This window comes from Melanerpes formicivorus, unplaced genomic scaffold (assembly GCF_026170545.1).
Source record: "Melanerpes formicivorus ecotype bairdi unplaced genomic scaffold, bMelFor1.0.p_v2 SCAF_529, whole genome shotgun sequence".
NCBI classification, from domain to species: domain Eukaryota; kingdom Metazoa; phylum Chordata; class Aves; order Piciformes; family Picidae; genus Melanerpes; species Melanerpes formicivorus.
The window spans coordinates 45,303-72,459 of record NW_027142881.1 but is presented as its reverse complement, the minus strand read 5'-3'; the positions used below and the strand labels follow the sequence as shown (position 1 = coordinate 72,459).

At 45.7% G+C, this 27,157-nt stretch overlaps 1 protein-coding gene across 3 annotated transcripts; it reads right to left on the bottom strand.

Annotated features, from left to right (window-relative positions):
* Positions 1–631: 631 nt before the first annotated feature.
* On the bottom strand, positions 632–25,917 carry KCNE2 (potassium voltage-gated channel subfamily E regulatory subunit 2). Of its 3 annotated transcripts, XM_068170691.1 has the most exons (3): positions 25,901–25,917; positions 6,493–6,577; positions 632–1,830 (listed from the first exon to the last, which is right to left on the bottom strand). In XM_068170691.1, the coding sequence occupies exon 3, from the start codon at positions 1,809–1,811 to the stop codon at positions 1,434–1,436; it is 378 nt and encodes a 125-aa protein (XP_068026792.1). In that variant the 5' UTR covers positions 1,812–1,830; positions 6,493–6,577; positions 25,901–25,917; the 3' UTR covers positions 632–1,433. The 3 variants fall into 3 exon arrangements, with proteins under 3 accessions (XP_068026792.1, XP_068026790.1, XP_068026791.1); XM_068170689.1 differs by lacking the exons at positions 6,493–6,577; positions 25,901–25,917 and adding an exon at positions 3,572–3,702; XM_068170690.1 differs by lacking the exons at positions 6,493–6,577; positions 25,901–25,917 and adding an exon at positions 3,572–3,702 and having other exon boundaries at positions 632–1,827.
* Between the last annotated feature and the right edge of the window lie 1,240 nt (positions 25,918–27,157).

The following is a 27,157-nucleotide window of genomic DNA, read 5'->3' as shown; positions in this document are numbered from 1 at the left end:
TCAGCTTGCATCTCAGGTAGAAAGAGGAGAACCAAGAAGCAGCAGAAGAGGCAGCTTGGCTGGCTGGGTACTTGAAGACACATGATGAAACTCTGGAAGCTACCTTAGACAACCAGGACATGCTCCTAGATGAGATTGCTAGTTTAGCAGCTCTTACAGAATCTCTGAATCAATAAGGTTGCAAGAGACCTCAAAGATCATCAAGTCCAACCTGTCACCCAAGACCTCATGACTACTAAACCATGGCACCAAGTGCCGTGTCCAGTCCCCTCTTGAAAACCTCCAGCGTTAGTCACTCCACCACCTCCCTGGGCAGGCCTTGTCAGAAGGCCAAGAGTCAATCTTTGCTGCCAATGAATAAGGAAATCAAAATGAGAGACAGATCTTTAAAATAACAGTTTGGAATTAATGTGTGTAGGTATAGATTACCTCCTGTGATTCATACCTTACACACTCTTCAGTCCATAGATTGAGATTTTGGTATTTTACTGTACATTTCCAAGTTATTTTAAAGTCATACAGATTGTATCTAAATCAACACTCTTGACCACCATTTCACAGCTATTCTGAGGTATGAACATCCAGATCTGCTTCTGGATTAAAAAAAAAATGCTATTAAAGAAGAAAAAAATCAAGTTATTCATTCTCTTGGTTTTATTTTCCTGAAGAACAAAATACCAAACCAGAGCACAATCACACGTGTTCCCCAAGCAGCTGTGCCAAAGTCCTCATGGGAAACAGTAATGTTGATTTCACTGCACTGGTTAGGCCACACTTCGAGTCCTGTGTCCAGTTCTGGGCCCCACAGTTTAGGAAGGATGTTGACTTGCTGGAGCGTGTCCAGAGAAGGGCAACGAAGTTGGTGAGAGGCTTGGAACACAAGCCCTAGGAGGAGAGGCTGAGGGAGCTGGGGCTGCTTGGCCTGGAGAAGAGGAGACTCAGGGGTGACCTTATTGCTGTCTACAACTACCTGAAGGGGGGTTGTAGACAGGCAGAGGTTGGTCTCTTCTCCCAGGCAGCCAGCACCAGAACACAGAGGACACAGTCTCAGGCTGTGCCAGGGGAGGTTCAGGCTGGAGGTCAGGAGGAAGTTTTACACAGAGAGAGTGATTACCCACTGGAATGGGCTGCCTGGGGAGGTGGTGGAATCGCCATTGCTAGAGGTGTTGAGGAGGAGACTTGACAGGGTGCTTGGTTGCATGGTTTAGTTGGTTGGGTGGTGTTGGATGATAGGTTGGACGCGATGATCTTGAAGGTCTCTTCCAACCTGGTCTATTCTATTCTATTCTATTCTATTCTATTCTATTCTATTCTATTCTATTTCCTCATCACTCTGTCCCACACTGACCTGTCTAATGAACAGTGTCCCAGCTATTTGTAATTCCAGTGAGTTCCCTGCACATGGCTTTAGGGGTTCTGGTGTTTCCAAAAAGTCAAGGCGATTCAGGACTTGTTTTGTCCCTTGCTCCCAGGTTTTCATGGATCATACATTTGAGGTCATCTCGATTCAGAACCTGGCTTTTATACTTCTCTCCCCAGTCCTCAACGATGTACTGATGATAGGGGTCATTGGAGTGCTCTCGCCTCTTTGATTTCACCGTGCTCACCAAGATCGCCACAATAATGAAGGAGAACATTCCAATCATCACCATCAAATAAAGGATAACGTAGTCAAAGTTTTCAGCATCAACTTTGGCTTGCAGTTTCTTGGCTGCTTCCGTCATGTTTTTCCTCCAGCCATTCATGTAAGTGAGAAAGACTTCCTTGAAAGTATCTTCCACTGCCCAGGTGAAGTTTTGTATTTCAGCCATTCTTGCAAGTTTACAGCTGCTAAAGACAACATGATGCTTATTTTAATCCAGTATTTCTATGCAAACAATCACATTGGTTTCTTTTGTCCAGTTAGGACAATTAATGACTAACACCTGCCACCTGCCACTTGAAAGTGTAGTACCAATTTTAGATCAGCTGAGAATCCTCACTTCTGAGTGGTTGAGTATGTTCAGAGACACAAGGACTCTTCACTCGGTTCACTTTCTGTCTCTGAGAAGCCAGATATGCTTTAGTGAAGAGCAGTGAGTGTAGAGGCATGCTGCCTTCCCTGCTGAGGCAAAATACCAATTGAGAAGCATTTTGCCCAGGAGAAAACAAAGCATGTGTTTGGTCCTGGAAGGGGCAGCACAGTGCCACTCCAGACAGCTGCTCAGAATCTCTCAGTGAGGGGTATGACTTTCCTCCTTCTTGGTCTTAGACATTATGACATCTGCTGTGAAGAGTAGTGTATGAATGCAAGTGCAAATGAGTCTATGGGAGCATAATAGCCAGACAGGTAATTCCTAAATGGTGGCCTGATAGACAGGGCAAGGACAAGGAGGTAGAGTCCCCACATCTGGAACAACATCACTGGTTGTTAGGGCCAGTCTAGTAGCCATCCCCAAAGGAGCGGGATGCTGAGCAGTGGTGCAGAGCAATGTCTATCCTGACCCTCTCCCAGTTACCCCCAAGCTTGCCACAGTCAGACCCAGCTGCTACTCTGAAAACCATGAATCAGGTCTCCATCCAGCTGGAGAGATCCCCCTACAGTACAGTCCTGATGAAGAGCTCACTCCTGATGAAGAGCTCACTCCTGCCTGTGGGCAAGGCTGGCTTGGTTTCCTATGTACCCAGTGAGTGTGTCCCTCCACCATGGTCTTTCAGGAGCTGTTGTTTTCAGTGGTCTTTCTCTAAGGCTGCATTTCAGTGTTTCTGGTCTTGGTAGCAGAGGGGCAAAGGGTGGCAGTGGGATCCTGCTCTGGCTCCTAGGCTGTTAACCCTTGAACAGAGCAATGGGAAGAGATGAGGGAGAGATACCTGGCAACAAATTACTTGTCAATGAAAATAGTCCCCTGATCCATCACTCTATGGTCCTGCTTGAACTGAGTTAGGTCTAGGGCAGAAACCATCTCATATTGACTCCAATGAAGCTTTGAGAAAAGCTGCTCTCCTTTTCTGCCTTTCCTACATAAATGGGGGGCTGTGACTGGATTGCAGCTTGCTAGTCTGCAAAAATCAAAGGGTGGTAGAGCATTTCAGTCTGATGCTCCTGTATAACACCTGTCCATGTGACAAAGCTTCAAAAAAATAAAAGTCACTCAGTCTCAGTGCAGTCTTCAAATAATTATGAGCTTATAGCAGCCTATGGTAAGAGGTGGTAATTTTTATCACTAGTAAAGAAATAGTGGTATCTTTCAAACTGGAGTTCAGCAATCTACCTCCCTCTGCTTGTTTGCCTAGGCTTGCAATATCAGCATGCATGGAACAGGTACACACACGTGGAAGCAGGTACACACACGTGGAAGCAGGTCCACCTGCATGTAGGTCTCTCTGCTGTTAGGCACTCACACACACTCAAACAGAGGACATAAAAGTAACCTAATGAAAGTAAGCAAGCTAGAAGCAAATCCAACACCAAACTGCCCTGAATTTTGTGTATGTGTGTGTGTGCAAAATCTTTCTGGTTTTCCTTTGATTCAGAACAAAAAATTACTATGTTTTTACAATAGGAAATAAAGAATTAGCAGCAGAAACTTACCTTTCCTATGCCCTCCTCTAACGAAATCCACAATAACACTCAGGATCTTAAAACTCCACTGGACAATATGATGAAAAGGAGCAGAGTTTAAGTAGCCTCTAGGCTGCACAAGGTTGTGAGCAGCTCTCTGTCAAGCGAGTGCCTTGTATTGCACACTTTATGTTGATATTAAATAAAATGCAAAATCTAATCTCCCTTGGAAAGTCAAATATTGGCTGACAGCTTGCATCAGTCATCCTGTCGGATAGAGTGCTCTATTACTGCAATTGCATACACTGTAAAGGAGCAATGCTTGGCTTTCCTAGGGGCAAACGTGGATGCAGCTCTGTCTTTCTTGACTCGGACAGAAGAGCAGAGTTCTGCAAAATTATGATTATGACTATGATAATAATAAATAATAATACCAGTAAATTTAAAAGTAATTCCCTGGGGACTTAGTGCCCATGCTTTGCCTTTCCTTTTATTTCATCAAGATTTTATTTGTTAGTGACCAGCTCTTCTGTGAAGCTCTTGCTGTGAGAAACAGGTCCTCCTACACAGCCAGGACCAGGTCCTCTGAGCTTTACTGTGTGTGCACCTCACTCATGATATGAAGCAGGAAAAGACAAAAAATAACTTAAAAACAAACAAACCAACCCCAGCAGAATTAGCTGATGTTAATTTTATTTCTAGCAAACAGCACATGCTGACTCCTAACTGAAAGGCTCTGAGTCACACCTTAGAAAGCAGCAGTGTGCTCCGTGACATGGCACAGCTTCCTTTTCAGTCAGCAGCTGTTCCTGGCTGTGATGGGGACATCCAAAGGAGGGGGTTTAGGATAGGATTGTGGTGCAAAGTGCTCCACAAGCACAGAAGGGGACAGACTTCTGTAAAAAATATCTTCATTTTACAGGTAGCCCTTCCTGCGCTGTTTGCAGAGAAAGCAATTTCTCAGGTGGGTCTGCTTTGAGGAAGATAAAGCAAACATGGACTGCCACTGAATCAACACTGCACATCAGAACAGGGAGATATGCTCTTAGTACAGAAAAGTGTTAATCCCTGAGGAAGCCCTGCTAGTCCTCTGCTGCTGACATTGTCATGGTTACTGCTATCATTTCTTCTAGATGATTTTCTGTGCATGATCACTTCCCAGCATGGGGTCAAGCTGCTGGCAACATTTCCTCTCTGATTCCCTGCTTCTCTCTGGCAGGTTCCCATGTGCCTTCGGCTCGGTCCCTTGAAGTTGAGACAACTGGCAAGCTGCTTCTGTTTGCTTTGATTAAACCCATAACCAGAGGGACTGCAGCAAGTCCAGCCTCATGCCTTGCACAGCCAGAGACATGCTCTGGTCAGTCCTGGCTGAATAAAGTCACCTGGAACCACCAGCATGATGTTAGAGCAGCTCACAAATACAGGGCTGTGAGACTGTCATGGAAATAAAAGAACCATAGCCCTGAAGGCTCCCAAGCAGAACAGCTGCTGGACTGGACTGCCAATATCTGGGTGAAAGGACTTATCCTTCCTTCAAACCACCTCTTCTACCATCTGTTCTTGGTCAGTCCTGTTTGACCAATACTTTCAAGCATGCATCACACACATGCACAGACATACCTACATACATAAAGGATATATGTTGGTAGAAGACATGAAATTTAGCTGCCAGCTCTGTTGTCAATGAAACCAGAAAAGTCCTTCATTGATCTTATTCAGCCAAATGTCCTCCTCAAGGTCAAATTTCTCAGGGTTTGCTTAGTCTTTATAACGAGGTTGTGAAGGACAGACAGTGTGGAAGTGGTCAAAGAGAAAGGGACAGGCAAATGTCTTGGACAGGAAAGGTGACTGCCTTAATACTAGTCTCCCAAATGAAGAGATGTTCATATGCAAAATGCTCCTGGTCTCCGTGGAGTGAGGTAGAAATGGCTGTTTGAGCCGTCTGTCTCTACTCTGAGAATGGCTAGGTTGTGGCAATGAGGAAAAGTCCTTGGTGACTGGAGAAAGTAAATGTCATGCTCATCCTCAAGAAGTGCAATAAAGGCTCAGGTAGCTGAAGAATGATTAGCCACCGCTCAAACCATGTGGCAATTAAGGGACAAATCCTTCTGAAAGCCACTATCAGCAAGAACAAAAGATGATTGCATAGATTTACTAAGGGCAAATTGCGCTTGATCATGGTTTCTATTGAGAAATTATAGGAAGACTGTTTCAGTGGATGAAAGCAGAGTGCTAGTGGTGGTTTACCTTCACTTTAGCAAGTTTTCAGCATGGTCTCTCATAATATCTTTGTCTCCAGTTTAGAGAGATGTGTGGGCTCCAGTGCTGACTTGACCACTCTAGTGGGGAAGATAGAGTAAATGACAATCCTTCACAGGTCTGGATGCTAAGCTTTATGCAGGAACTAAGGAAACTGGTGCTTTTATGCCCATCTGCCAGCTCCATTGCAGCATTCACTGCTGAGGTAATGCCCTTGCCTCTCAGGTGTTGTGGAGCCGGTAGGTCCATCCTGTGGCAGGGTGTTGTCAGGAGCAGAAGGTACACCACATGTAAGCAAGCACAGTATTTTACAATTAATTTAAACAACATTACAACTGGATGTATTTACACATGTAGCAGCCTTGAGGTCTTGAAGACACCATGTGAGGAAAACTTCAGGTATACAATAGGCTGAATGATCAAACTGTTCGCATGAACTGAATGGTATTGAATTGTTCGTCACCTTCATGATGGATAACTCTTCTGTAACTGTGTAGCAATATATTCACTTGTCGACTAGTTTACAACTTCTTTGTTAGTCTTACTGTTGAGATGATGAAACAGAGAGCAGAATTATTGAAGATCTTGTGATGAGGCTCAGATCTCATAGGAGGGCTTATGTGAGTTCACTAGCAATTAATCTTTCCCAACATTTTGCAGTCTCTATTGTAAATGTATAAATGGATACTCACAAATAATCACAAGTGTGCACACACAAGATGTATGAAGATCAGTATCCATGGAAAAGGAATGGGGAACTCAGGTTTTCTGTCTTTCCTATAGAAGATAAGATTAACAGAAGATTGTTATTAATTGGAGAAGAGGAAGCTCAGGGGTGACCTCATTGCCCTCTACAACTACCTGAAAGGTGGTTGTAGCTGGGAAGGGGTTGGTCTCTTCTCCCAGGCAACCAGCACCAGAACAAGGGGACACGATCTCAAGCTGTGCCAGGGGAGGTTTAGACTCGAGGTGAGGAGAAAGTTCTTCATCGAGCGAGTCATTCGTCATTGGAACGGGCTGCCCAGGGAGGTGGTGGAGTCACCGTCCCTGGAGGTGTTCAAGAGGGGATTGGATGTGGCACTTGGTACCATGGTCTAGTCATGGGGTCTGTGTTGATAGGTTGGACTGGATGATCCTCGAGGTCTCTTCCAAGCTTAGTTATACTGTGATACTGTGATACTGTAATAGTGGTCTTTGTTCCCCAGACCCTTCCTTTCATAGGAGCTGTGAGTGTCACGTTTTTCCAGTCCTCCATCAGTGTTTTCCTTATATTCTCTACCATTAATAGACAAACCTTACACTTCCTTTTAAATTGTCAGCATTTATACATGGCTTTTGCCATCTTCTTTTTTCTTTCCTTTTCTTTAACATTAGGGAAATTAACCATACCTAATTCATGAATTATAGGGTTCATTACTTAAGATCATTAATTTTATAGGTTTAATTCTAAGAAACAGGTGAATACAGTTGTTAAGTGTGACTATCACAGAGGTATGAGTATCCTCTCATATGTACTGATGTAATTTTCCTTTGGTATTTCTTCTGTTCTGGTTAAATCATAGCATTGTGCTGTCCACTGTGCCTTTCAGACCTCAAACCTTTGTATACACAGACTTAACCCACAATCTTCTCAGCCTTTAACTGCTGATATGCTATACTGCTAACTACTGATACTCAGAGTGCTGATAACATTTAATTACTTTCCCCACTGCCTTAAACTTTTTATCTTCAAGATAGCCCTCCTGGATTCCTTCTGGTATTTACACATTTTCTTAAAAGAACATTAATCAGAAGGCTGGAGCACCTCTCCTATGGAGACAACTGAGAGAGTTGGGGCTATCCAGTCTGGAGAAGAGAAGGCTCTGGGAAGATCTTATTGTGGCCTTCCAGTATCTGAGGGGGGCCTACAAGAAAGCTGGTGAGGCACTTTTTGTGGTGTCAGGTAGTGATAGGACTAGGGGGAATGGAGCAAAAAATAGAAATGTGTAGATTCAGATTGGATGTTAAGAAGAAGTTCTTCACCATAAGGGTGGTGAGGCACTGGAACAGGTTGCTCAAGGAGGTGGTAGAAGCCTTATCTCTGGTGGGTTTTAAGGCCAGGCTGGATGTGGCTCTGAGCAATCTGATCCAGTGTGAGGTGTCCTTGGCTATGGCAGGGGGGTTGGAACTAGATGATCCTTGAGGTTCCTTCCAACCCTGACAATTCTATGATTCTATAATCCTAAGATTCTTATGAACCTACAAGTTCTGTCCCTAGGTCTGGCTGCTACTTTTCAAGTTGTTGTTTGTCAGTTGATCACCCTATAAAACAAAGATAGCAAGGCCACTAGGTATTTATCATTTGGCTTTAACTGTGACGGCCGCAACTTTTCCTCTTCAGATTACTCAATATTATGTCTATTAATTAAATTTAAACTGTTTCTTTATGTCATTTTTTTCTCTATAATCTACATCCTGGGACATATTCCATCTCCTATTTTCTGATAATAATGTTGACAATAAAAGATGCTGCCTTTTTGTTTTGCAGCTGTGCTTCTAAGTGGCTTAGCTGTTTTCTTGCATTCATGAGCTGAGCCTCTCCCATGGGTCAGCATGTGTAAGCTACCACCTCCCCAGGAGCTTTGACTTCCACTCCTTGGACATTTAACTTTTCTTCCTCTGTTTGCCATTCCTCTAAGCAAATCATCATGGCTTCATTTTCTTTCTGCATTCACCCCATGCATGATGGATGTTACTTTGTTTTCCTTGGGTAAGAGAGCTAGGATTTGTACATCTTTTCCTCCCAGGGGTATTGTTTTCAGCACTAGTGGGAGTTTTGAAGTCTTGCCCTGCACAGGTAGGGTTCTCTTTTTAAGTGAGGAAATCCTTTTGCCATTGTTCATTTCTTACATAACTGTTCTTCCATCTTTCAGGGAGCAGTGTTTAGAGGTTTCATCTTTAGCCTATTTTCTGTGACCTTTGTCTGCTCAGTGGTAAATACATTTGCTGGTTTAATGGTTGGAATGTTCAGTTCTTCTGAGAGATTCTGACCCCTAAATGCACATTAAACAATTTGATCACCTATTATAACACTTTCAAAAGTATTAACTCCCATCATTTCACATAGAATCTGGCATGGGTGCCAGCCAACAGGAACAGCTGATCTGCTGTGAAGCTGGCTGCTATTCAGAGGGATCTTGACAGACTGTCCCCAAAATGCTCATAGCTGGTAAAACCTATCTCTAAACATTAGAATAACTCTATGTCTGAAGATCATTCCTTCATGTCCTGGTTTGAGGCCAGGCAGATTTTCTATTGCCCCTGAAAGGGGCAAAAGAACGACACTCACACAAATGGATTGCAAAAGTGATGGAAAGTTTAAATGGAAAAGCACTTGGTGTTTTACAGAAGCTACAAGCATAGGGATAAAAGAATCCCAAAGCATACAGAGTCCCCTATAGCACACCCAAAAGACTCCAAACACTCCCCTTCTCCCCACCTGAGGGTGTATCCAAAACCCTCAGGGCTCTTTCTTCCCACCCCACTGCTAGGCTGGTCTCAGGCTGGCCAGGTCTGAGACTGCCCCCCTGCTTTTCCTCCTGGAGTTAGGCCTAGCCAGGCCTAAGAGGCCTTGAGATACTCCCCCACCATTACCTAATAGGGAGCATCTCCCATGGGAGCAGAGAGGGAAGAAAGAGGAAGAGAATGACTTTGCAGATGGATTTGTAGGGTGCAGGATTTATGGATATGAAATACACTATTTCCTGTGTCCACCTTACTGGGCTGGACCCTTGGGACACAGGAGGTGTAACTGATGTGGCAGTAACAGGAGGCACCCAGCCTAAACTGCCACACCTCATCACATCAGAGACCCACATCAGGATGCATTTTCCTTGATACCCTGTATATACACAATGAAAAGATTGCAGAGTGGAGAGGGACACCTGAAATAGTCCTTTGTGGCTAAATAAATATATTTGACAAAGCAACATTTTTCAGTCATCACAGAAGCAAAAGGAAAAGCATTCAATAGGAAAGTGAATTTTAACCACATTTTTTAATGCACAAGTGTAAGTGAAGGAAAACCTTTTGTGCCTATGAGACCTGCATCATCAAGATGCATTTGACAGAGAGGGACTCCAGTCTAATCAGCTTCTGAGCTCTGAATGCTCAAAAAAACCAGACCTATTGTACAAGTCAGATTCCAAACTGTGACTGTGTCTGGTGCCAGGACTGCACTGCAAAAAATGCTGGCACCTACCACCCTGCCAGGAAATGTGCTGCTTCCCTCAGCCCAAGCTGCAAGGATGGAGAAATCATGGCCAGGTAGAAACTGCAGTCACTCAGCTTTGTTGCTATGGTTTTATGTGTTGCTGTTGCAAAAGCTTTAGGGTGTTCCCTGAACATAGCATTTAGATGAAAAAGCAAGCACTAGTATTTCACTGTATCTGATGCTTAGCTTCTACTGAGTTAAGGAAATTTACTCCTTATCCTCTTTGAGATCATCCTTCTGAAAGCAAGACAGAATACCAGCAGCTTTCCAAACAATGGCCACAGGGATAATGACCTTTTCTGGGGACAGATAGCTTTGAGGGAAGTGTTATACAACATGCATGCCCATATCAGCTTTGGAAAACATGAGCTTCTGAATGACCTCCAATCCCAGCATGGCAACGGGGATGGTGCCTGCATGCACCGCTGATAAAGTGCACAGCAACTGGCGGCACTGCACCCCTCCTGTCTGCTAACACCGAGGTAAGACTGGCAAGGGCTACCTGTTGTGGCCACTGCTCATTGACACCTCAGTGTGATCACCTTTCATGTGGAAACCCCATCCTGACAGCAGCCCAGGTAGCCAAAGGGCAACTGAAAGGAAGATCAGGCTTTTAGCTTCCAGCCTGACTTCTCCATACTGCCATAGCCTGAGGAAAGCATCCTTCTGGCTGGGAAGATGTTGAGACACCCTGAATGCTTGTATGCATGCCCCCTGAGGAAAAAAAAAAATAGAAGGCTGAAGTGCCAATGCATGTTTTCTTCTAAATATTGGGTGGATTTTTATTGTACTTTCAGCTGTGATAAAAATATTGTTGTCCACAGCTAAACTGCAGGGCACCAGCTGAAGTTACCTAAAAATGAGGTCCTCCTCAAGGCCAATGTCATGAAAGGCACAGTTAATGGTAATAACAGACAGCAGCAATTCTGCATCTAGCAGAGTAAGCTGAATCTCTCCTTTAGATGGGAAGCTTCAGGTCAGTTGCCTGCTGGGTCATACGTAGGAACCACAAGGCTCTGCAGGCATGAGCTCACACTTCTTGCATGCACAAGTATTCAGTATTCCTAAGGTTGGAAGAGACCTCAAAGATCATCAGGTCCAACTTGTCATCACTACAGACCTCATGACTAGAGTAGGGAGGATACTACTGCCCACTGCAGGCTTGAACTCACAACCTTCCCATTAAGGGTCTGATGCGCTACCAACTGAGCCACCTGAGACTACATGATGCAGTACCCCTGGTACCATCCAACATTGATCCCCTCTGCTCCTCACCCACACTCCCCAGACCTTCATGGAGGAATACAGTCAGTAGCTCAGCCACAGCAGTTCACAGAATCACAGAAACATTCAGGTTGGAAAAGACCCTCACCAAGTCCAACCAATAACCCTGCTCTACCAAGTTCACCCTTAAGCCATATCCCCAAGCACCACGTCCAAACCACCTTTAAACACATCCAGGGTTGGTGACTCAACCACCTCCCTGGGCAGCCCATTCCAAAGCCTGACCACTCTTGCTGTGAAAAACTTCTTCCTAATGTCCAGTCTAAACCTACCCAGTCGTAGCTTGAGGCCATTCCCTCTTGTTCTATCACCTGTGAGAAGACACCAGCACCAGCCTCCTTTCAGGTAGTTGTAGAGAGCAATGAGGTCTCCCCCCAGCCTCCTCTTCTCCAAACTAAACTGCCCCAGCTTCCTCAGTCACTCTGCATAAGATTTATTCTCCAGGCCCTTCACCAGCTTCGTTGCGCTCCTCTGCACTTGCTCCAGCACTTCGACATGTCTCCTGTACTACAGTTGAAGTGATGGTAGTAAAGAGTTGGGTGGGGAATGTAAATGCCACCCATGGAAGGTGCACACAGCAAGGTACTGGCAGTACTCACCTGCCCTCTGCCTCCATAGAGTATTTCTGAAAAGCACAGATCAATTGATATTAGTGGTTTGAACTAGTACCAAAGTGGTATGGAGGTTCCACCATCCCTCATGCCCCCCACCTAGCCTGGGGTCTGGGCCTGTTGCTCTGATACCTGCACACTTGATAGCTACTGTAATGTAACGCAACACCTACACTCTTGGCCTGGGAAATGAAATCACATCATGACCCATCAGCCTCACTTGTTTGGGGGCTTTTTTGTCCTGGCATTTCCTCTGATAAACACAATATGTGTGTCAATGGACTCACTAAAGAAGTGGGCGCTGTGTGCTTCAGTTTACAGAGTAAAACCTTCTGAAATATTAAGGGTAGTGACAGCTGTTCTCACATAGAAATGGTCACTCTGCAGAAAGCCAGCTCAGCCTAGGACATAGACTATCTATAGTCTATACATGCACCTCCTTTTTAACTTCCAGTGATGTCCAGTGATGTTCCAGTTGAACATGATGACAGATGAATGTTTCTTCCTTCTGTGTGTGTTAGCTCCAAAGGTGCTTGAAGCAATGAGTTGAAACAGGTCTTTACATGTTCTCCATGCTTCCTCACAAAGCAGGCAAGCTCTGTGGAGACAGGCAAGCTGGGCATGTGCTTTGGCCTCAGACTGACCTGAGGTGTTGTTTGAGGTTGCACAGGGTAGCAGTCAACAGAAATTGCAGCACAGATTTACAGTGGTAGCAGGCATCATGCCACAACTACCCTCTAGCAAAAAGCCATTTCTTGCAATCTTCCTAAGCACTTGGGTCTCCTTGTGCGTGAGCTGCTAGTATCGAGGAGTTTCTGGGGAGTGGAAAGTGGGAGAGGCACCCTTGCTGAAATCACAGTTCATTGCAAAGTCCCATCCTCATAAAGCAGAGGGCAGGGAGAGTAGTAGTTACAGCAACAAACTATGGGTTTGGCAGGGGATTATTGCACTGACAGAGGTCACTGATTGCAACAGCTCTTCTGGGCAGGGTCAGCTCACAGCTTTGGTGGGCTGATTGCCTACAGTAACAGAACTACAGAAAGGAGAAGGGAAAAAAAATGGAGCTTCAGATGGGATGAAGTGAATAAAAATGGGAGGGCAGGAGTGCAGCCAGAGCCTTTCTAGGAGGCTCTGCAGGGGTCAGACAAGATATCACAACCTGCCAGCCTCAGAATGCTTGTGTACCAAGGTGTCCCCCTTGCCACAGAAGGCTAGTCAGTCTCATGGCTGGCTCAGGGTAGACATCCTTATGTTGTTGTAGCCCACTGATGTTCCACAGTGGGCTTCAGCCCTGACTTTGATGGCAACGATGTAGAGTCGCAGTTGAGAGATCAAGGCAGAGGTGCAGGAACACTTAGGGCAACTTTGGTACCAGCCCTCCCACAGGCTGCACCTCCAGGACTTTCACAGGACTTGATGTTTTAACTCACATGTCTGCAGATTTATGGACTTGTTGCTGAAAAGGAGGCAGGTATGAGGGAATCAGTTTTCATAACTCCTCAGCAAAACAAGTGATCTGATTCACTCTGGCAGGAGAGAGCAACCATTTCTCCAGGAGGGCTACTGCAACTTCTTAGCATTTCAAGATACATTTTAAAGCAATGCTGCTTAGAAGACAAAAGGCTGATGACAGAGATTAAATTCTATCCCATTTAGTCTCTGAAAAATGGCAAGACACTTCTGGGCCTTTTAAGGTCTGTTGGAAAGATTTCCCTGTGTTGCTGAACATCAGCTTGTAGCCACATATAAAAGATTCTGCCTTATCTCACACTTGATCTCTCCCCTACCACATACAAATATTTAGCCAGTGACCAAGACCACCTTCCTGCATGGCCATGAGACACATCAGCTGAAGAAAGGCCCCTTTTTAAAGTCTGGCAAGTAACCAGGTACCACTGCCCCATTTCTTGAAGCCATGAGAGGAAGTACTGTCAGAGCAGTAAGGCTTCCCAGCAGGTACCCTCAGGACTCAGTCACTAACAGAAGCTGGGAAATTTAAGTGCTTGCCAGGTGGCTTGCCTGTTGTCCTCTGTCCAGAGCCTAGTGCAAACCAGTCTCTTGCATAGGAGCCTGCAACTGACACATTCTCATGTTAAACAACTTTGTGTTTATAACTCCACCTTTGTCCATATGCCTGCTTACAAATGCATACCTGCATCCAAACATACAGATTTATATATTTTAGTCCCTTTGATTTGTAAAGTCTGTATGAGTGCTTTACTAAGAAGCTGAAGAGGAGAAAAGGAGTGGAGATCCCAAGATACAAGCCCGAGGCTTTCAGAGGCTGAACTTAGGCTGGAAGAGTTTGGTAGGAGAGGAAGCCATGGTGCAATTTAATGCAGGAGCAGAACACAGCTCAAGTCAGTGTATCATCCACACCTGTACAAATGCAGCCCTCAGGGCAAGCTCAGCTTTCACTGTACTTCTTCCAGAAGTGCATCAAGGCCTCTTCCCACCTAGTTAACCTGATGGGCAAATGCTGATGATCTGCTGGAGCTGCTGATCTGCTGGAGCTGCTGCTGCCCTTGGATCTCACACCAGAGAAAGTTTGCTAGCCAGTGGTGTGCTACCTGGTAGGGCCCTGTATCCAAACCCCTGGTGCTAGTGAGGAGGAGGAGACCCAGCACAGGTGGTGCCAGCATTAGCTGATACAGGCACATGGTTGCTATGGCTGCCTGCAACCTGCTGATGAGCTCAGCGTTTTGCAGAAACCTCAAGGTAGGCCTGAGACCTGCTGTGTATTTTGGGTTTAATGCACTCCAGCACTCTGTATTTTTGAAAGTGCTGTTTACTCTTCCCAACCTGTGGACTTGAATGGAGCGTAATAGACACGCTCACTGCTCGTACTTGGGGCTTTAATGGAGTTCTGTGATCATGCAGCCAATTGATACTGCTCACACAGTTACAGTGAAAGGGGAAGCAAAGGCCATGTCAGGACATCTTATTGAAACAGAAAACCAGAGCAATCACCCTATGCAACCTCATACAATGGCATCTTCTGAACCCAGCTCTACTGTCAGAGAAAGTTATGTGACACTGATATTTATTTTGGCAGGAAAAAAAATATCTGTGTTTTGCACCCAACAGGCCATGGAGGTCCTTGAGGCTGAAACATATCCTGAGGCCCCACATAACCCAGAGAGATCAAAAAAGTAAAGACAACTGAATATTTCAAGCCCACTGACAAGGACTGAAAACAAGTGTGTCAGCACATGAGCTAAGACATAATTGCTCATTTCATGTGGTATATGTTAACGTGGTACGAGCACAAGCACATATCTTGTTTCCTCAGCCTTCCTTGACCTTGGGCCCATTGGCTTATATGGCCACAATCCAGCTGTGCAAACTGGCTTTGTACTCTGCCTGCATTCAGCTCCCACTGCAAGGAGAAAATCCTTTCCTCCAGAGAAGCAGAAAGAGGCCCCCCATGCATGCACATCTCCCACATGCCAACATCTTTCCTGTACCTTCCCTGATACCTGTTCTTAGCACCACACCACAGCTGCTGGCTTGAGGTGCCCGCTGGTGGTGGGCAGGGACATCAGCACCCCTAGCTCTAAGCTGCTCTGGGATCTAGTGTTGATCCTGCTCTGAGTGGGACTGGCTCCCTGCCATCCCTAGCTCCCCCAGGAAGGCACTGGGAGCCAAAGCAACCTCCTTGTGCTCATCTTGCTGGCCCACAGATCTTTAAACTCCCCTGGAATGGCTCCCAGACCCAAAAGAATGTGTGATTTTAGATATACCAGGCACTACATAACTCTCTGAGCATTCCCACGGAAGTGCAGTGACTCTGTGGAGACAGTAATAGCCTCCTCCCAGCTTTCTGAAATCAGCTGGAACCTTCCAGTTGACATTAGTCTCAATTTAGGAAGGCAGCTAGGGTGCAATTAAGTACAGCCTTATTGGAAGTGGTTCTTGCATACATGCCTAACTTTGAGCAAATGCTTAAGTGCTGTTCTGAATAAAGATGATTTCCTGAACTAGAGTCCCTTCTGGGAGCTGGAGGGGATCCAGAAGAAGGTTATTCTGAGTAAGCTGCCTGAGGTATTTCAGCAGATAATTTTGTGCATCTATATAGCACCCTATCTGGAAAGCAGGAGAGTAATCTCTTAATTGGATTCCATCTGATTAATTGCCCTCCTGGATCTGATGATGTTCAATGCTCTAGAAGCTGTATTCTGGCATCTCCATTCTGGCATTTACACTTATCCCACCAAAGTCCTGGAATTATGTTTTGGTTCTGCTTTCTTTTAGTCTCAGGACTATATATAATGAGTGGTTCCTCAAAGGCCTTCTTCCAGAAGGATGAGCTTAGCATTTCTTCTACTGGTTTTCAAAGACCGTTTCTGAATGTAAGAAAGGGGAGGAATGGCTGTTTTCATAAAAAATCAGTCACCACATTTTTCATAGTGCCCAAAAACATCTGCAGACCTGCATGACTGGTGTACCTGCACCTTTTTATGTGTATGTTATTGATCCAGTTCATATAAGAGTGTGATCACAAGCTTTTCATCTCATGGTGGTACTGTATCCTGCTTTACAATGCCCAAGATCATTCAGAGTTCTCATTGTCCCAGTGATGTAACCACAATCCCCATGCTGCTCTCTCCTGGTTGAAGATGAGGCTGCCCAGAGCAGCATGGGAGGTATCAGAGTGCAGCAGTCAGTGTGCTGGTTGCTGAGGGCAGGTGTGGGCTCAATACCACGAGCTGTTTGGGACAAGGGCTAGCTTCATATTCCAGTCTAGTGTGTTGAATCTAACTCCTGTTTTGTGCTCTTCTGCAGGAACTGCCCTACCTTGTGTACTTGCAATACAGAGATTTACCATTACTTTCACTCCTCCGTTACCAGAGCTTGCTACAAGCCCAGCCTTAAGTGCAAATGTCCAGTCAAAAGCAGCACTGTACCTGACCTTGGATCCTGGAACATTCAACAATGTGTTAGGCCCACACAGTGGTGTGTGAGCTAAGGGACTAGATATATCAACCATCAAGATATCAGTATAATGGAGGGGAGGAATCTTAAGACACTTGGGTGCAGTGTGATTATGCATTATCTAACTTGGTGGAGGTGACGTTGGATCTTCATTTTAAAGCACTTACTGCTATAGTAATGGCAGAAGAAACAAGGTTCCTAATGTGAATTAGTAATAATAGAGGCAACTTTGCTGTGGCCCACAAGCATTACAGAGAATAGTCTGGAATCAAGTGGGCGTTTATTTGTCTGACTCCTTGTCTCTTCCAGATGCTTTCAGAACTGACAAACTTCAGCTTGTCCTTGGGGAGCTTGGAATCAGCAGGCTAGAAGGGATAGGCTGCTTGCCTGGTTTTGCATGTATGTGTCTCCACTGAAGTTAGCCTGAAAGATATCCCAAGCAAAAAAAAAACACCACTCATCTCTCTTTTCCTATCATTAGTATTACGTTTGTGAAAGAAGGACCTTGCCTGGTTTTCCACATAGAAGATAGTTTATAAAAGGGAAATTGTTGCTCCAATGCCCTTTAAAGGAAAGCATCATTAGAGGCAAGGGAATAGCAGACAGAAAGGCATATGTAGGAGCTGCCTAAAATATGGAAAACATACGCTGTGAACAAGACTTTTTGTCTTCTAAAATACCTTTTGAAGTAAAGAGTCAAGAATGTGCACCTTTCAGTAGTCATGAAAGAAAACAATTCTCAGGCAGAAGCACCATCTGCTGGTGGACACCAGTTCTATTACTTCATTTAGGAAGTCTACAGTGAGACTAGCTTAAGCAACCACCTCAGGCACTGTCAGAGGGGCTAAGAAATTTCACAAGCAGTTATCTGCTTTGAGAGAAGCAAAAGGTTTCTTATATTTAGAAAAGGATCAGTCTTTCTGCCCCCTCTCACTGAAGTCAATACAAGAACTTCCACTGCCTGCCAAGCACCACAAGCGCTTCTTGGGTGACAGCAGGAGGTGCTTTTTAATGTTGAGCTACAAAGGCTTTGTGTCTCCCCTTTGTCTGTAGAGGTCTTGGTTTGCAGCAAATGGAGGTTAGTCTCTGCCCAGAAACATGAATTAAGGGCAGTATATCCTGCAAGCTTTCAAGAAAAGATGAAGACACAGGACTGAAATGGTGGCTACATTTCATTCAGTGGCTATGCTGACTGATTAAAAATGTCCTTGTGTTTCAGTCTGAAGGGAAGGTGCAAATACTGTGCTATATGTTATCCAGGAAATGGTTAAAGAGCTTTAAAAGACACTACGTGGACTAAGTTTCCTGTGTTCCTCCCTTAAAAATTTACTCCTGTGACATAATTCAGGAGCCTTGCTTGACAAGGATACAGAGGTGACCTTTCTGACTTCAATTCCCTCAACTGAGACAGGCTTCAAAATATGAATCCAGACCTGGATTCAAATGCTGCAGACCCTTTGTACGTCTGTATATCTGTGCAAGAAGCTAAACCTCAGCTGTGCGTATTCCTCCATGTTAAAATATTCACATTTGACCTGGCATGTCTGTACTGCATCAGAAGCTCACCTCTAATCCTAGCCTGGAATGAACAAAATGGAAATGCTCCTTGTAGCAAACTGACTTTCCTTAGCAAGGACCCCAAACATTCAAAATCCAGATGTCATAATGTAGATGGTTTGGCTGAAGAAAAAGAGGCTTGAATTGGAGGGGTCCCCATCTCTGAGGTTTGATTTTGCCAGCCCACACTTACAGTTTATCATATTCTGCATAATTAAAGTAAAAACACAGTTTTCAGAGCTCAGGGCTCAGCTAGATTAATTTCATCCTCTCAGAAGGGAAGTCTCAAACCTCTCATCAAAGACAGACTGTCTCTTAAAACTGGTCTGTAAAAAGTACTTAATTTTTCCTACTTGCTCTGTTCAGATTATATTGTTGATAAGTAGTCACCTCATTGATGAGAATTACCATGAAGCTAATATACCTCTGAGGTGCTCAAGAATGGGTTGCAGAGTGATGTGTCAGTTGTGTACCCACTTTTCAGGAGGTCCAGGCCTGTGGGGAGAAGATTTCTCACATTTCTTACTTGAAAGGATCCATGTCAATCTGCACTTGGCACACTGCACAAAGCCATTTGTGTGACCTACAACTCTTGCTAAGAATCATGATAAATGGAAAGGAACCTGATTAGATATAAATATATCTGGGTCATTTTTTGCCAGAAAAGCAAAAGCATATTTAACCTCTTCAAGAGAGAGATTTTTCCATAAATCAGGACAATGGGACATCCCTTGTTTTTTTACAGCCCATGGGACGTGCTCCAAGACTTGTAGCCTTCCAAGGACATGGAGGGCTACAAGGATGGTTAAGGGACTGTAGCATTGGCTTATGAGGAAAGGCTGGGAGACCTGGGGCTTTTTGGTCTGGAGAGAAGACTGAGAGGGTAATCTAATAAATGTATATAAATATATGAGGGCTGGGTGTGAAGAAGGAAGGGGGAGCCTCTTCTCACTTGTGCCCTGTGATAGGACAAGGGGCAGTGGATGTAAACTACAGCACAGGAAGTTCCACCTCAACATGAGGAAGGGTCACAGCATTGGAACAGGCTCCCTGAAGAGATTGTGGAGTCTCCTTCTCTGGAGGCTTTCAAGACCCATCTGGCTGTGTTCCTGTATGACCTGTGCTAGGTTCTATGGTCCTGCTCTGGCAGGGGGGATTGGGCTCGAAGATCTCCAGAGGTCCCTTCCAACCCCTAACATCCTGTGATCACAGAGGATCACCAATACCAACTGATATCATTGCTCTAAATACCATTTCCTATTTGGAGGTCCAACTGAGGTCTTACTAAAGAAGCAAAATGTTTATCTTTCCCTTCAGGTATTAGTCACAGGATCTCAGGATGCTAGGGGTTGGAAGGGACCTCCAGAAATCATTGAGTGCAACCCCCCTGCCAGAGCAGGACCATAGAATCTAGCACAGGTCACACAGGAATGCATCCAGATGGGTCTTGAAAGCCTCCAGAGAAGGAGACTCCACTTTCCAGGGAGCCTGTTCCAGTGCTCTGTGACTCTCACAGTGAAGAAGTTCCTCCTCATGTTGAGGTGGAACCTCCTGTGCTGTAGTTTATATCCATTGCCCCTTGTCCTATCACAGGGTGCAATGGAGAACAGCCTGTCCCCTCTTGACATCCAAACCTCAGATATTTATAAACACTTATTAAATCCCCTCTCAGTCTTCTCATCTCCAGACTAAACAGCCCCAGCTCTCTCAGCCTCTCCTCAAAGGGCACATGCTCCAGTCCCTTAATCATCCTGGTAACTCTCTGTTGGACTCTCTTGAGTAGATCCTTGTCCCTCTTGAACTGGGGAGCCCAAAACTGGATGCAGTATTCTAGGTGAGGTCTCACCAGGGCAGAGTAGAGGAGGAAGAGAACCTCCTTTAATCTGCTGGACACGCTCCTCTTAATGCACCCCAGGAGGCCATTGGCTCCCTTGGCCACAAGGACACATTGCTGGCCCATGGATAACTTGTTATCCACCAGGACTCCCAGGTCCTTCTCCACAGGGCTGCTCTCTAGCAGATTGCCTCCTAACCTGTACTGGTAAAAAAAAGCCCAGGTCAGCACTGTGGGTTCCTCCTATTTTTTTTATGTATGCAGCTTGAAAGGGTGAAACAAACAGATAGGCCATAATGAAATGGCCAAATAGGAAGAAGTGCTGCTCTAACCTGAAAAGTTACAGACATGTTGCTTATTTATCTTGTACTGATAGACAGACTTCTGCCTGGAAGTCTCAAAAGCGCTTTACCCACACCACCAGCTCAATCTCACAGTGACCGCTCTTTTTGCTGGCAACCTCAATGTATTTTAAAGCTCACATGTTTTTTAAAGATATTTGCTGAAAATACAGACACAGTTTTGCTCATGTAACTCTAAACAATCTGGAAGCTTCCAGACGTGCTGCGTGTGGTGTGAGATTTTCTTTGACAAGTTGGAGCTTTGAAGGGAGCCTTATCTCACCAGTTGGGGAACAGCATGAGCCGTACCCTGCAGCATCCCACAGCTGATAGGAGTCTAAGGAAGGTTAAGAACACTGTTTCTGAAGGACACAGACATGTACTACCCCGAGATAGAGCCTGACTGCTGGCACAGAGCCACCTCTAAGTATGCCATCCCAGGAGGTCTGCATTTGCAGGACTGCATGCCGTGCTCTATCCTAGTAGCTGTGGGCCTTTTTCTGGTTAACAGGACTACCATGGAATTGAGCAGTTCACATTGAAGTATTTGGTGACTCTCCTTCAGGAGTGCAAAAGGAAGTGCAGACCTTCAAAGATACTGAGGTGTGTAATACCTATTAAAATCAGTGGGAGCCAGGAACCAAAATAGCTTTGAAAAGCTGAGTAGTTTGTCTGGGCACTGAATGGCTGAAGGGACAAGAGGGTGAAGCCAGATCTTCTCAGCTGTCTCTGCTGCCCCACTGACTCCTGATACCTTTGATGTAGAGGCTGCTTTATGAAACCCATCCTCCATGGAACGTGCATCGAAATTCTCATTCTTATACAAAGCCCTACCTTACACCTAACCTCCATGCTATGGGCATGATGAAAGTCTGCTTGAGAGTCCCTGCAAATCTGACAGTGTCCTACAACTCCATTTGCTCTTTTAAACGAGGTCTCTAGTATTAATTCACAGATGAGTAGTATTTTTAATTGGTCATTCATGTGACATCATAGGTAGCTGAAACTCACATGAGTAAGCACCAGAGGCTCATCTGAATGGTCCTGGACTTTGTAGAACTGGTGATCAAATGCTATGTCAGTAATCATGAATAATGGATTGAAACCAGCTATATCATTTAAGGGGAGGAACTCAGGAGCTCAGAGCCATCTTTGCAATAGAACCTGATCCTCATTCATATCACTGTGTATCTGAGCTTTTCTTAGCTTAACCAGAACCCCAGAACAATCTTCCTGGTAAATTTTATGGCATCTTCACAGCCGGCTTGGCATCACAATGAGAACTGTGCAGAAAACAGTAATGGCAGATGTGTGGAGAGGGGGAGGAGGAAGCCCAGGGGCAGTCTGCATGATCTCTAGGCTACTGAGGAGTTGTGAGATAGGTCTCTCAAAACCTCATCCAAACCTAAAACTTTGGATAAGGCCTTTGTTTTGTTGCTGGTTCTTTAGCAAGCTGTCATGGTGATGGAGCCAATCCACCGAGAGAGTGCTGACAAAATACTGCTGTTGTATCCTGGAGAGCACTGCATGCTCCAGTGCATCATTCTCCTTCTACCCCTTACACTCTGGCTGCTGCAAGAGGTTTGACAGGAGCTCCTGAGTGTGTGCTTGAAGAAGTCCAGAGACAGACTAATCCAGAGGTTAGCTCATGGATATCAAAACCATGTCCCTCCTCAGGGTTTGTTCTATTTCAGAAATCAGAATAGCAGCACCTGTAGCAAGTGAGCATACCTCTGGGCTTGGCCCAGTTGAATTAATGAATAATTATTTGCTGACACGGTGACACACGAGGCTAGATGCTAAATCCTAGGGAACAAGGAGTCAGTTGCCAAACTATAGGTTTGATAAATGTAATATCTATATATTATCTCTATATAAATCATCTATCAAAGATGAGGCTGTTCCCCTGGAAGGGCAGCTGCAGCTGTTCCAGCTTGCTGAGAGCACTGCAGTGTATGGAGGGGAGCAGCTTGCATGGAACTAACTCTCACAGTTAGGTTAGAGCTCCCAGAAAGATGCTTACACACGTGGGGTTACTCTGGAGGCAAACACCAAGCCTGGGCTGATATCATTTACAGATGGAGCCAAGCGGAAGGAGGCATGATTTACACTGGCTGAGATGCACTTAGCCTTTCCTCTGAACCCCACTGAGCAGATTGAGGGCAAAGTTAAGAGGATTCAAAGTGCAGAAAACTGAATAAATATTTTTCCTCTTTACAATCTGGTCGGCATTGGAGTTTGGCCACCCAAAATGCTGGCGCCAAGGGCCAGATAACCCTACGAGCTGGTGCTTGTGTTTGCTCGCCCACAGTGTCACTGAGATTGGTCTTTGCTCTTGCTCTCTGCCTACACTCAGCCAAGGAGGAAAGGAAAGCAAACCAGAAGTTGAGCTCATCCACACCGGCTGCCGTTTTCGGGAGCGACCACACCGTGTCCCCACCGAGCTGTACTTCCATCCCTCCACTACCAGCAGAAACGAGTCCAAATGGTAGCCCATCTGCATGCCCATAAATATAACCCCCTCCAGCGCTGCTCTAACCCCTACTTACATGGTTAGAGCTGGCAGGAAAATGATTCTGACCTTCAATTGTGACCAGTGCACTCAGTTCAGGCCTGGTGAGACGAGTGTGGAGAGTCAGAGGAAAAATAACCAAGCAAACAAACAAAAAAACCCAACAAACCCAACATGTAAAGGTCAAAATTCAAGGTCTACTGCTCATTACTAAAAAAGAACACCAGAGATCTTCCTCGTTTGCATAATACATTTCATGCTAAGACCTGAAATATCCTGAAAATAAAGGTAAGCACTGCCAGCCCTGTTTCCCAGATGGACCAAGCAGAGGCATGGAGTAGACCTGAACCCAGATAGGCTCCTGTCTCCCTGTGCTCACACTGCTGGACCACACTCCCAAAGCTGTGTGATCAGGTGACAGTATGGGGGCTTGTTTCCTTCTGCCCTTGAATGTAATTTCTCCCTGGTTGAGGGATGAGGGAGAAACAGGTTCCACCTTGCCACCAAGATGTGGTTGTTATGCCTTGTTTGGCTGCCCCTGCAGGGTGGGAGTGAGCAGCCTTCTTGACCTCCCTGGGCACACAGACTAAAGACTACCCCAGCACATGCAGAAGTCAGCATTTCAGAAGCACATGGTCCACTACAGCAACCTTTAGGACACCTCTATATCTATGTGACCAATCATACATGTGGCAACAGCAATTCTGGAACACCAGTTTGACAACATATATCCAGAGGGGCAAAATAGTGTGGACCATGATACCCTCACCCTGCTTCCCTGTCCCTTCAAACGTAACACATCTCTTCCAAAGCTGAGAGCTGCAAGTAGGATACAGAATCACAGAATGCTGGGCATTTGAAGGGACATCTGGAGAACTTCCAGTCCAACCCCACTGCTAAAACAAGTTCACCTGGAACACATTGCACAAGATTACATCCAGGTGGATTTTGAATGTCTCCAGAAAAAGAGACTCCACAACCTCTCTGGGCAGCTTGTTCCGATGCTCTGACACCTTCAAAGTAAAGTTGTTCTGCCTTATGTTCAGATGGAACTTCCTGTGTTCTAGTTTGTGCCTGTTGCTTCTTGGCCTGTCACTGGGCACTCTGGAAAGAGTCTGGCCTCATCCTCTTGACAACCACCCTTTAGATATTTATAAGCATTACTAAGATACCCTCCCAGTCTTCTCTTCTCCAGATGAAACAGATCCAGGTCTCTCAGCCCATCCTCATAAGACAGATACTCCAGTCCCCTAATCATCTTTGTAGCCCCCCACTAGACTCTCCAGTAGTTCATTGTCTCTCTTGAACTAGGCAGCCCAGAACTGGACACAATACTTCAGATATGGCCTCACTGGGGCAGAACAGAGGGAGAGGATAAGCTCCTTCAACCTGCTGGCCATACTCTGGCACTCAAGGGTGGGGTTCTAGGGCCAAGTAAGGCCAGGTAAGTCCTCACTAAATAAGGAAGAGAGGTTGAGAGCAATGGGGGAGCAAAATGCATGCAAGGCTTTGATTTCACAGAGTGGAGCTGCAGTGGCCATGGGATACCTGGAAATCCCTGGCCAGACTGACCTCTGGGGGAAATGCACATTGGAGGGCTGTGATGGGCAAAGAGAAAAAAATTAAATGATGCCTTCAGGATCAAGATCAGGAGCAACCACGTGAAACGGGGAAAGATACTTCTGGCCTGACTACGAAAACTCCAAGGAAGTCCACAGATGGGAAAGCTCTCAGATGAGGCAACTCCTCACCTGCCAGCAGGTTACAGCAGATTCAAAGGAGAATTCACAGTTCTCATTAGAGGGGGTGGCAGTGATATGTCAGCACATCCATGTGACAGTAGGCCTCACCTTGCTATGGATGCATCACCAACCTGGCAGCAATAGTCACTATTTGGCTAGAATCATCACTTCTTGACAGCAAGATGTCTGCCCCAGCTCAGCTAGGCATTCGTGCCATGCCTCTGCCTACTAGGGTCACATCACCAGCCCTCCCATCTGTCATTCTGTTTGGCATCAAAGACTCTTCTGCAAACAAGTCACCAGATGACACTACCATTACAGGCTCTGATGCCACAGACATTAGCAAGCAGAAGAGCAAAGAGCCTTTAGCCTGGAGTGGCTGCCATGAATAGCTGGAAGAGGGATCTGAAGTCTCACTTATAACTTGTTTAAGAAAAGAGGCCAGGACAGCATGTGATTTGTGATAATGCTCCCAGCATTGTGACCTATCCCTTCTGGGTACAGTGAAACTGAGTGACCTCCAGGACTGCGCATTGCCTCAGGAATCAATGGGGAGCTTTCTTCTCTATATGGTTCCTCACATAACCTGCCTTGGCTCCTTCCCTTCTGGTCAAGCAAGGCTTGCACAGTGTGTGGAGGGCACAGTGACCTCACATGGCAAGCCTGTGGCTGCTGTCTTCTTGGCACCTTCTGCCTCCCTGTACCAAGCCCGTACTACAACACCTACAGCTGGAGTTTCTCACCACTGTGCTTTGGTCCCCAGCATAAGGGGAGGTGTAGGAGAGAGAAAGCTTACCAGACCTGATGTCTTCCCTGGGGTTGTACTCCCACCATGGAGCCAGTGGTCGCAGACATGCAATATAATATGAGCTGGCTTTCAGGAATTCCTTCTTTCCACAAGCCTCTCTGTGTGAGGCCAATGCAAATTGCTGGCTCTTGACCACAGGAAAAGGCTTTACACTTGTCAACCAGAAAGTATTTTTACAACACATGCCTTTCTCTGGACTTGGTGACCTGTAGGAGGGTCCTTACCTCTGTCCCTTAGTGACTAATCCCATGGAAAAAGCATCCCTGCCATGTGCCACTCCTGTCTCCAGCTGAGCAGGACTAATTGCTCACCTGTGGGGCAGGCTGGTGAGGAAGGTGCCCCAAGTCTTGCACTCAGCTGATCTCCCAGGAAGCTTTCAGGCACCCAAAGACACATTTGGCAGGATTTCAGGGTATGACTGAACTCCTCATGGTCATTTGGGTGGAGACTGCAGAGGGTCACACAGACTGGATGAGACACTTAGTGCCATGGTTAGATGGTGTTGGCTGATAGGTTGGACTCCATGATCTCAAAGGTCTTTTCCAACCTGGTTAATTCTGTTTTCTGTATTCTGATAAAGATGAAAGTGTAAATAAGCAAGTTGTGGAGACTAGTATCTCATGTCAACAGTCAAGAGAGTAAGCATTTGGCACAAGTGGCAGGTGGAGGACTTCCAGGAAGCACAGGCATATTGCACAGAGTCGGTGCTTCGGACTGGGTCATGCAAAGGCCACCTGTGGTGATCGGACAGGCCCAGGTACAACTAAACCTTTTGTGGTTGCCTTATTTGGGGCAGCAAGACACATCCTAGTTGTGAGCTCAAGAGGGAGATGCTTTGCCATGTTCTGGACAGTGAGAACAGAAGTACAGGTGATCCTGCTCTGGCAGGAGGGGTTGGACTAGATGATCTTTTGAGGTCCCTTCTGGCCCCTAACATTCTGTGATTCTGTGTAATCCATCCAGTGTGTGGCCCTCCTGACCTCCACAGTGAGAGTGGCCACACTGCAGTGACCTGCAGTACTACAGAGATGTGGCAGCATCACTTTTCTTACTGGGCTGCATGGCTAAATCAGACAGCAGGCCTGCTCTGCAATATGGTCATGGGATCACAGGATAATCCAGGTCAGAGATGACCTCCTGTAGCCTCACACTGTAATGTAGCCTCACACTCAAGCATGGTCAGCTAAAAAGGTGTGCATGGGACAGGTAAGTCAAGACTGAGGATAAATATTAAGGGGAGCTTGACTGATATGTTGTGGGGTTTTGTGAGAGAAATTACATACATTATGGGTTGTCATAGAGGAAAACAGCTAGGGTGCTCTAGTCCTTCACTGGAGCACCTCAGAGTAATGCAGATACAGCCAGGGGTGTTGTTCATTCACTGCTCCAGCTCTGGAATTACTGCTGGAATGAACAGCTCTTACTGAAAGCACATGATTTCCTGGCTGCAGTACCACTCCTCTCTCCAATGCCACCAGGCA

Excerpts from the sequence above, each read along its gene's own strand:
- KCNE2 (XM_068170691.1), bottom strand. The coding sequence starts at position 1,811 with ATGGCTGAAATACAAAACTTCACCTGGGCAGTGGAAGATACTTTCAAG.